The sequence below is a fragment of the Ruditapes philippinarum genome, unplaced genomic scaffold (assembly GCF_026571515.1).
Source record: "Ruditapes philippinarum isolate M1 unplaced genomic scaffold, ASM2657151v2 ctg2106_1_1_1_1, whole genome shotgun sequence".
In the NCBI taxonomy this organism is placed as follows: Eukaryota; Metazoa; Mollusca; class Bivalvia; order Venerida; family Veneridae; genus Ruditapes; species Ruditapes philippinarum.
The window spans coordinates 51682-62934 of record NW_026854426.1 but is presented as its reverse complement, the minus strand read 5'-3'; the positions used below and the strand labels follow the sequence as shown (position 1 = coordinate 62934).

Below are 11253 nucleotides of genomic sequence, written 5' to 3'. Positions count from 1 at the left end.
CAATAAAATAGACGTGCACACGTTTTCACAACATTCAAAGAACCTCTGAAAAATTTCCGAATACTCATAAGGCGGAAAGTGTCGGACAGTTGCAATTCATGTGACGGAAAGTGCCGGAAAGTTGAGATAGGTTATGTTTAGCGTAATAATTTGAAGATAAACGCTAATGCGAGCAGATTTCAGGTTCGAATCCTAATGGAGGCACAAGCTCTACATGATTATTATGATGGTCAATATTCAAAAATATCATGGTCATTTTCTTTTTTATTCAATTAGATACGTGTACATTATGTAAGCGGTGTCTGACAGGGACATACTACCATATAGTAATAAATGAGTAGCAATTTATTTTTTTTCACTGTTAAAGGAACTTCACTGAGGTCCAAAGGCCTAGAAATATATAATTTGAAAATTTTACAAATATCACATGAAGCACATTAATTTGAAAAATATGCAAAAGATATCAAAGAAATATACTCATAATGAAATTCAGAACAGGATTCGAGTGCAATCATTTTTTTTTTGCAAAAAAACCCTGATTATTTTAGAATAACCGAATGAGGGAATGAGCTGAAAATTTGCACACAAGTTATTGGTCTATACCTATATCAATTTGGTACATAAATCTCGGGAAAATATAATCAGTCCCTAAAACCTCAATGGAATCGCTTTAACAATTCTTCATCTTGTACATAAATTTTGTACATTTGTTGTAATATATATAAATTATGAGTGTTTAGTAACAAATAAGTAAACCTCAGTTCAATCATAACATACATTCTTATTTTCACTGTTATCAACTGTAACTCTTGATGATAAATTTTGTTGATTATACCCTATTCTTTGTATCACCAAAAAGAAAAAAACGAAGTATTTTAAAAGATAACCATTAATTCATAATTCAGATTTAAGATAAGGATAAAATAAATCTGCGTTACGCGGCATATAGATAGCGCAAATCTTAATCTTTCAATAAGGTCAAATCAGTTACAAATGCATCAATATATGCTAATAAATCCATTTCATAAGGTTAAAATTATCTAACTGAAAACCTGAGATTTTAACTTTAATAAAAGTGCATTTTGTTTACAGCAAATCGAGTATATTTGTTACAGAAGGATACGGTTTCACCCCACTTTGTTTGTAACAATAAACAAACTTATATCAAAAGTGCATTTTGTTTACGAAATCAAGTATTTTCATCATTTCCTCTCTTTAAGTAGCCCGCCCATAAATTTTATAATTTTCACATCCCCTGTAAAGGTATGACGAAAACATTCCATTGAGTGGATGACGTCGTTAAGTATATAAAAACAATCGTCAACAACTTTGAACCTACTGGTATCAGTATAGCTGATTATCTGTTGGCTTAAAATGCCGAATGTGCCCTGGACTTAAGTGTAACCCACTTGATCATCTCAGCTCTTGACCCGGATAAAATGACTGATAGAACGTTTGTACGGATACATGACACTTAATATCTTACTTTTTCTACCAATAAAAAGGGCATTGTTTTATATCGAGTGTCATTTTTTTCTTGAAGAAAATAAGAAAAAAGAAATTCAGCAAGAATAACAAACTGCATTAGAAATGAAGCAGTTTGGAAAATATCTATTTATTCTGATATTTTACTATTTTGGAGATTTGAGTTATGGAAAGCCATTTGATACTGACGTAAGTTTTGTTTGTTTGTTTCGTTGTTGTTGTTTTAAAACTTTTTACCAGTATCGATGGTACATAATAATATCTTTACAACAGCACACCTACATTTCATAATAAATGTACCTAAACCACATCGTTTCTCAAATGAAACCGGACTGGTATACAGGTATACAATAATAATGTTGTTTTCTCTATGCTATATGATGTTATAGCTATATCTTTCGTCTAAGAATCTATTAAATAACAATTTAATTGTTGGAAATGACAAACAGACTTATGTTAATTTGAAGGAAAATAATAAAAAAAGCATGCAACAATATTAATGTTCAAGAAATAGAGCAAGTCGGTAAATTTCCTACTCCATGTCTTACTGCATAACTAGTGCGTGTTTGTAGAACATTGTGTTTAACTCTTAACTTTCTTACAGCAAGAATGACTCGCATTTTTCAGACCAGTTAGTCCAGTAGGCTTGACGAAAAACTATTGTGTTGGCTTTTTAATTTCATTAGTATGTAGATCAAACTTACATTGACCAGTTTAGAAATAAATCATATAAGCTTTAATCTTTTCAGCAAAACAACCATAACTATGATATGTTTTATAAGTTTGTGAAAGGTATATGTCCGGTTTAAACAACAAAATGTAGCATAATTTAGGCAAATTGTGTCAATTTCTGTTTCTTGTTATTATTTAAAAGGAGCGAGTTGATATTTTCTTTTATTTCTCTTGGTTAAACCGACGCTTACTTACACTGAAGAAGACACAAAGAATTGCGAAATTTACCGATTAAAAAAAAATAATAGTCTTCTAAAGTTCAAGTTTGTTTTATAACGTTTGCACACTTCACTTTTTATCTATATATTTGACGTAAAATTGAAAATTGTGTTAATATGTCAATAGCATTGCCTGTTATCTCTCATCCGATTTTGATAGCATGCTTTCTTCCTTCACCCAATTATGTCTTACAAAATTATATTACGATTGCCTCTATTAAAGGTAGATAACATATTTTAATAGTTCTTGTACAAAAAGGCCGATACATTAAAGAAATCAAAGTAAGCAACAAAAAATAATACAATGACTCATTTCCTCGTAAGAATCTCCACTAATTCTTATAAATAGATAATTCATGCATTATATCCCGACATTCTGTTATATTATTGTAACGTGCTTTATCTCAAGTGTAACACATTTTTATTCTACATGTTTAAAAGTCTATAAAAAGAGATTTAAGATGACATGAAATTATCGATTTGTGAAATCATATTCAACACCAAGTGGAGACTACCATGCATGTATTATTCGCATGAAGCGATTTTGATTAATTTGTATTTTGTGAGAGAATGTTGATGGAAAATGTGTACATAAGAAATTTTTAAGACTTGTAAAAAACAGGTTTTAAATAATTAATTGTCAACATCTACATCGCTATAACATACCCCTCAACGTTGGGTTTCACAATATGCGTTTCCAGTCCGAATTATCATATATTTATCATTTAATTTAATTATCGTCAACATTTATCGTCGAATTTGAAAAACAAATATTAAAAATAAAAAATATCCCTTGAAAATAATAATTTACTTGAATTTAAAGATAACATTTAAGTAAGCAATGTCCTGTTAAAAGTTAGTAACATGCCCGATAAATATTACATACAATATGTTTAATTACCGGCGTCTATGTTTCAGCTTTACCTAGAAAAGTTTGGATACCTGGACGAGAAACAACCCGGTAAACAGCATGATGAACAGTCTAGGAAAAACGCAATAGAGTAAGATATTTGACCCATTGTGTGTTCGTGGAAATATCAACTTTTATAATCCTACAACCAAAAGTGATAAACCTTTGCAGGCAGCATAGAGCAAGGCCAGTCTGCATATTTTTGCAACTTGATCAGACTCTACTTCAGTGTTGTTATATTTTTCTTGTCCTTCAGGTTCATTGATTCCAGCACAAACGCGTTGAAAATTGCGTACCGCTCTAGCCGGTGCTAGGGGCTTGAGGGATGTTCCACTTTTTCATTATCCCTCAAAGACAGACTCAATCAAACCGAGTCTGTAATTTCATGTTATATTGTTGTGATTAATCCTCTTAATTTTCATTTTTATATCCCTAACATTGACAATGGACAGCCCAAGAATAAAAATGGAAGCTGGACAAGTCCATTTTAGGAATTCAGCATGTTAATGTTGGCTAACCTATCCTTCCGAAATAAAGCCCAAAATCTCTCATTTCAAATAGATTGTTCTTCATTCAAAGTAGATCAAGTTAGTTTTATACAGCTTAAGTTGAGTACGATCTTATTGAAAGATTCATAAAGAAAAACATATCTTATTAAAACAACGAAATATGTTTTAAATTTATTCCTTATATAATATCAGATTCATAATATTCAATCTTACCATTCATTCATTTTGCTTATTACAATTTTGCAGGACGTTTCAAGAGTTTGCAGGACTCCCGGTGACAGGTCAGCTTAATGAGGCAACTCTAAAAAAGATGTTGGCGCCAAGATGCGGCCTACCTGACGTCATCAAACCGTCTGACCGGATACCCCCCACAGGGAACAAGAAGCATGACCTTAGACAACCATTACAGTTTAATGCTCCCGGTACAGCCTCTCTATATGTATAAAGTAGTTGACTCATTTTTTAAATCCATCTTAAGCGCCAATTATGGTTCATCACTTACTCGGTCTTGGACATGTTTAGATTGTTTGACAGCTATGCGTAACGATACGTATAAAAAGTGAAACGTTGGCTCCATGTCCGGGGTCAGTACTCGACAGCGAAAGCTGCATTTTGTGCCCGAAAGGGCGGATGGACCCTCATTAAGCATTAACTACAACAAGAACAACAAACTTGATATTCTTGTCAAGATTATTGAATGCAATACATTAACTGGTTTAAGATTAAATACTGTTACAGGCAGTGCTAGGTGGCATGAAATGGATGTATCACTACTTTTATTATCTCTCTTAAACAGAGTCAATCAAAATGAATGTACTTTTCTGAAAAATAACATGTGACAATATTTCTATTCAAAGGATCAAGACTTACTAGTATAACCATATACATGTACATATCAATTCTTTTTTTATCAAGACAAAATAATCATCATTTCCAAGAAAATACATCGAATGATAATTCCTATTTGTAGAATATAGTACAAAAAGTCTAGAAAAAGTGAAACATGTTATAATTTTATGAAGTTTAATTGTATTGGTAAAACATAAATTCGGTTAAAATACTTATTTTGTGCAACATCTTTTTCCAGGATACAAATGGGATAAGAAACAAGTCACGTACAAATTTGCTGGTTTCACTCGACAGCTTCCGGCATCAAGTCAGAGGTGAGATTTGAGTTTAATATTTGTCATAAACACAAGATTTGGTAAATGTACATTTGTTTCTTTATTTATAACATGAATTATGCTGTAATTTCTATGATAATTGTGGAGTTGTATAATCCAAAAATATTCTTATCCAAAAAACAAAGAAAAAGATATTTGGTTGATTTGCACAATGTTCAAATCTATGTCGAGTCTGCTGTACCAAAATTATCTACATATGTATTGCTATCTCGTACATCGGAGTATTTCATCTTCTAAAACATTTTAATTTTTAAACACATGCAAATCTGATTCACGAAACACTTCTGTGCAAGTGTACACTCAATGTGAAAAAACAACCCTACCCTCAACCCCCAGAAAAAAAAACAAGAAAAAAAAACCCCACAAAACAACAACAACAACAACAACAAAAAGAAACTCCACAAAAAAAAGACAAAAAATAACAACAACAACGAAACAAAATAAGAAAACAAAATAAAGCAAAAAAACAACAACAAACAAACAAATGAAACAAAAACAAAGCAAACAATAACAATAGAAAACCCTAGAATCAATGTATGTACATCTATAGAAAGTTACTTAATCAGTTTAACCTTTCATTTCAAATGTGCAATCTCTCTTTCAGACGTGCAATAAGGAATGCTTTTAGCAAATGGGAAGCTGTTATTCCTCTTACATTTCGGGAAGTAAGTTCCGGCAACGCTGACATTCTTATAAACTGGGTTTACCGTTCGCATGGAGACGGAAGTCCTTTCGATGGTCTTGGTAAATTATTTTGTTTATGTATTAAGTAGGGAATACATTTTATGTGAATCAATCCTCGCAAACTCCACGTTTCAAAAAAATATCAATATGGGCTGTATCCTTCATATTATTCAGGAAAGTATTGTTTGTGTAATAATTAGTTTGATAAAATATGTGCTTCTGCTCGTAAATAACTTTATGGTAGAGTAGTCGGATCAAGTTTTAAAACGGAAAAATCGCTAAATAAAACCGCTTTTATCTTTCTAATGGCAAACGCAAAATGTGGTAAGCGCTTAAGAAAAAGTTCTTTTGTGAGGCATTGATACAATTCTTTTGCAATTAGTTCTAGGTTAATCTTTACATTTACTGGTCTATTGTACGATGAAAAGGTTTACAATACTACATATTAACATATCTCTTAGTACACAATTTGTATTAATTTATTAACTTATATCTTATTTACTGCAGGTGGGACATTAGCACATGCGTTTTTCCCTGGAGAGTCAGATATCAGCGGTGACACACATTTTGACGATCAGGAAGTTTGGACGGAGAGAAGTAAAGAGGGAACTAATTTAGAAATTGTGGCCGCGCATGAACTTGGACATGCTATTGGTTTAGGACACAGTAATGTTGATGGGGCACTTATGTTACCTTTCTACGGTGGATATGACCCGAACTATAAACTGAATTATGATGACATACGTGGTGCTCAGTCGTTATATGGTAAACTATTTAGAGCTTACACTGATAACATACGCTTGTTTATGTTAAATACTATAGGACGCAGCTGTAGGATTAGCCTTTCTCAGTTGCAATGAAGTAAAAATGAAGGTTAAATGCTTTTTAACCATTGCATAAAAAGACATTGCAATCTTATTATAGGTTATAAGCATTACATTGGATATATTCAAAAGCAATGTATTTTTACCGTCCTTTAGAAAATTTCATTGTTTGCAAACACGTTTTTGCGAAGTTTAAAATCAAATGATATTACTACTAATTATATCTTTTAGATTACATATATTTTCTAAAAAACACTGAATGCCTCTAATTTCAAGGTGGAAAACAAGCCCCAAGACCAACACCAAGACCACGCCCTCCTCCAAGGCCAACATTAAGGCCACGCCCAACATCAAGGCCACGCCCTCCTACAAGACGCCCTGCACCGACTCAAAAACCGGACGATGAAGATAAATGTAGTATAAAATTTGACGATATTGCCAATGGTTAGTAAATTTGTTTGATATTGTATTAAAGTGTAATGATGTTTTGTGTTATGAGATGATACGTTCAACAACGTTGGATGAGATTTTGCTGCAGTAATTTGCTTCTGTTGCACGAAGGGACAAACCTTTAAACTTAATATAGTAATAAGAAGTTCTGTTCAGATAAATAATTTCATTTTTGACTTTAAGATTTTCATATGTAGTCAGTAGAATCCAAGCCGCGTGTGTCTGACAGGACCGGTACTGTCTGACAGGACCGTGCTGAAACTGCCCAGTCTTGAAATCTTCCCGATATTGATACACCTAGTATGGAAATCATGGAAGTTCATTACTATGCTGTAAATAATTAAGTGTTTTCATAATGACATTGTTTGGGCTGAAGACTGTCATATTAGCCTGAGGCCAATGGCCGAAGGCTATTACCAATGACAGCCTAAACCCCAATTACAAGGCCATTATGAAAACACTTAATTAATTGACAATTTAATTAATTAACTACACATAATCTAAAAATGTTAAATAGCATATCCATGATGGGTATAAGCACTTTGTGAGGTTATATACAGCGTAAGTCATTTTTATGATAACTGCAAAGTATTTCATAAAATGAATTGTTTTATTTTCAGGACCCGATGGTCGATTGTATGCGTTTAGATATAGAAAGGTATATAAATTCAACAGTAATGATGTGGGTATAGAACGAAAGTTTCCCAGAAATGTCCGTAAAGTTTTTCCAAAGGCTCCAAACAATATCGGTGCTGCTGTGTACGATAGATTCAACAGAAAGTTCTATATCTTCAAAGGTAAATTCTACTAAATTTCTCTTTAGAAGTATTTAGGTACACGATGTCCAAAAGCTTAGATACCTAAAGGTTGATATACTGTTCCATTTAAAACGGACACCATACAACAGATGATACAGAATAAAGAGATGTTTCAAAAATAAATGAATCGAAAATCGATACCCGGTGCATCTCTTAACTAGATTTGTGCCAAAAGCAATTAAAAGCGTTCCTTTTAAGTATATTTGTCACATGGAATATGATTAACCTAGAATAACTAAGTGAGCGAAATGCCTATGTGCTATCTCATCAGTATTGAAAATTTTCAACACGAAAACGTTCTAATAAATGTGTTAGTTTGCTTTTTATTTTAGTACGTACAACTTACACGAACGAGAACGTTACATTTTGTTACATTTTGTTTCACTGATAAGCCATATGGAACAAGAGCTGTCACGCAAGTGACAAATGCCCCCCCCCCAAGTTTCTTAAAGAAAAGAGAATGAAAATAACAAATTGCTTAATATTGTTATTATGAGATGAAGTGCTATTTATAGCAAACTTAAAACATTGGGACAAGGGTCTTAGATGTGAATCAACATCTTGATGTGGTAGACAGTTAGGCCAAGTTATTTTAAAATCTTTGGCTTCAATGCATGATAATGTTACAGTTTGGAAACTAATGCGTACCTTCAAACTCTCTTATGACCATAAGTACCTTTAAACTATAAAAGTGACCTTGACCTTGGAGGTAGGAACATGGGTCTTACACACAACACATCATCTTGATGTGGTAGACATTTGTGCAAAGTTATTAAAAAATCATTTGATGCATGACAAATGTACAGTCTGGACACAAACGTGTGTACCTATAATCTCTAATTGTGATAGTGTGAACCTTCAAAATATAAGTGTGACCTTGACCTTTGAAGAAGTGGCGTGGTTCTTGGACGCGACACAACATTGTCATATGATAGATATTTGTGCCAAGTTATTCCAAAATCCCATGTGCATGACAAAGTTACAGTCTGGACATGATTGTTGTGTAAGAGGGGACGCGCGGCCGGACAGACGGGCATGAGCCGTAGCCGCCTCACATCATATCGATGTGGTAGACATTTGTGTCAAGTTACTTCGAAATCCTTCTATGTATGACAAAGTTACAGTCCGGACACGAATTAAATGGGGATGCACAGACGAACGGACATACAGACGGACATACAGACGGCGATTTTAATATGCTGTCCTTCGGGGGCATAAAAACTTAGTGTTAAACACAGCTGAAGGGGAATCATCTGGACGATACGTTGGAAAGTGATGAACCTGACCAACATATATAATATCAACATGCTAAGCACCGCCCGTTATTTGTCATAGCCCTCAGCATTTTGTAACGATACGGTCAATATCATGATTAAACAGCTACATTCGATAGATAATTAGCATAAATTTCTTCTGATTTTACAGGAAGTCGGTACTGGAGGTACAGTTATAATTTTCAGCTGGATCCCGGCTATCCTAAACGTTTACGTGGCTGGTACCGAAGTATTCAGGCTGCACTCCAAGAGGACAACGGTGAAATCAGAGTTCTCAAAGTAATGATTCAAACCTATTAAGTAGTTTATACTCGTAACTGTTACAACGTAAACAATATGCATGTATTATGTTATACAGTGAAAGTTAATTGAGGATTTATAACGTTTTGCTTAAGTAATACTTGATATAACACACACCATTTGCACATGAACCATTTCAACGAAATTCAGAAATTACCATTGCAGCAACGACCTCCTTATATATGACTTTAATTTTATTTTTTCACTTTGTTTCCAGAATTTTATCTTTTGTAACATTTACCAAGAAAAAACGGTATTTTCCTGTCATTATGTACATGTTTTTTAAGAGTGACAAACTATAAAGAATCTAAATGTTTTTAAAAAAGAAAATTATTTCCGAACGTAATACAATGTATATAAATTTACCAGGGCAGTGAAATGAGTGTATGGAGAGAGGATTTCACAAACCCTCCACGAGGATACCCAGTTAATATCAATCGAGGCTGGCCAGGTTTAAGGTCCGATCTGGAGGCTGCTATACGTTATAGAAGACAATCATATTTCTTTAAGGGAGGAAAGTAAGCTAATTAATAAACTAATTCTTAAAAATGGTAAACTATGTACTATTAATATCTTGACAGTCATAAGTGATGTTTTTTAATTTGTAATTATAAGTCTTTTAAGCGTGATTAAATTAAAATTTTGATATATGTTATTAAATTTTTTTTTCCATTTTTGAATAACCAATCATTTCCAAGTTTTTAAATCTTTAACGATTAATTGCTGTTTGATTTGACTAGACTAAGGTTAAACCAAGCAGTTGAAAAAGCCATGCTTAAAGTTATCCAGGAAATCGCGAATATAAAAAAATGATACAAAGTACAGGTACTTTTCATGTAGTTTTGCTATAAAGTTTCAAACAGTTGATATCATTCAACAATTGTATGAAAAATGATCTACTTTATATTTTCAGTTATTTTAGATACAATGACCGGTATAAAAAGGTCGATTACAGAAAAGCTAAAGCGGGACCCTGGCTTGGTTGTGGACGTGTGGAGCCGAAATGAAGAGGCTATAAAACATAAAAGACATGATGGTCCATATTGCATTTATTAATTATTTTAATGTGCTTCAGTTTCATGATTTGCACGTTACTTAGTCATTCTCAGAAAATTGTGCCAGTTCATTTTCTTTTGGAATGAATCGGAACTCGTTTTAGACACTCAGCGAATGTTAGATGATAAATCATATATATGTATAAATTTGTATTTTCAAAGACTGTACAACATAAATGTTTCATTAAAAGCAAGTGTAAATTGTGTAATAAACATTTACAAGAAATTACTTTTAAAACTTTTGTTTACCTTTGTAAAGAAAAGGATTTCAAAAATGCCACATTTTAATCTCAACAAAATCGAAGGTTCAGAATGAGTTACAAATAAGTATGGTAGTTCTGATTCAATACTCGTCTTCGGAATGGCAAAAATGTGCCACATTAAAGGATCCATGATACGAACAAATCAGCAGATGTTTCGTAATTCCAAATTAGGTTAATTCGATTAAGTGTATTCGTTGAAATACTATGATACTTGATCTCAAAGTAAATACTGTTTCGGTTTTCGGTATGTTAGAATAAAAAGATATAAGAACCAATGTTAAGATTAAAACTTTTTTATTAAGACAAGGAGTGTCTTTGTCATCAACGGCACATCCTAACGGAACATGCTAGATTAAAGCTTTAAGATTCCGAAAGTCATTAACTGGTTGATGGCAAAAACACTTATACAATGAATATGATTATGATATTAATGTAAAAATGAAAATAATTATTTTACACATGTAATACATGTTATAAAAAAAGTAAAAAAGATTGTTAGCAAATATCATTTAGCAAACTAATTGACAAATTTCGCTATTAATTACAT

General features: G+C 32.7%; 1 protein-coding gene across 1 annotated transcript; it reads left to right on the top strand.

The window, feature by feature from the left end:
- The first annotated feature begins 1385 nt into the window (after positions 1 to 1385).
- LOC132740098 (matrix metalloproteinase-19-like) lies at positions 1386 to 10670 on the top strand. The gene is made up of 11 exons (XM_060727954.1): positions 1386 to 1674; positions 3354 to 3436; positions 4101 to 4276; positions 4942 to 5017; positions 5643 to 5782; positions 6230 to 6487; positions 6823 to 6990; positions 7617 to 7793; positions 9240 to 9367; positions 9758 to 9906; positions 10302 to 10670. Exons 1-11 carry the CDS (start codon positions 1591 to 1593, stop codon positions 10393 to 10395), a joined length of 1533 nt encoding a protein of 510 aa, XP_060583937.1. The 5' UTR covers positions 1386 to 1590; the 3' UTR covers positions 10396 to 10670.
- The last annotated feature ends 583 nt before the right edge of the window (positions 10671 to 11253 follow it).

Bases quoted from the DNA above. Each gene is read 5' to 3' on its own strand.
- LOC132740098 (XM_060727954.1), top strand. From the start codon at position 1,591: ATGAAGCAGTTTGGAAAATATCTATTTATTCTGATATTTTACTATTTT. The intron at 1,675-3,353 runs GTAAGTTTTGTT...TCTATGTTTCAG, and splicing joins GAAAGCCATTTGATACTGAC to CTTTACCTAGAAAAGTTTGG. The intron at 7,794-9,239 runs GTAAATTCTACT...CTGATTTTACAG, and splicing joins AAAGTTCTATATCTTCAAAG to GAAGTCGGTACTGGAGGTAC.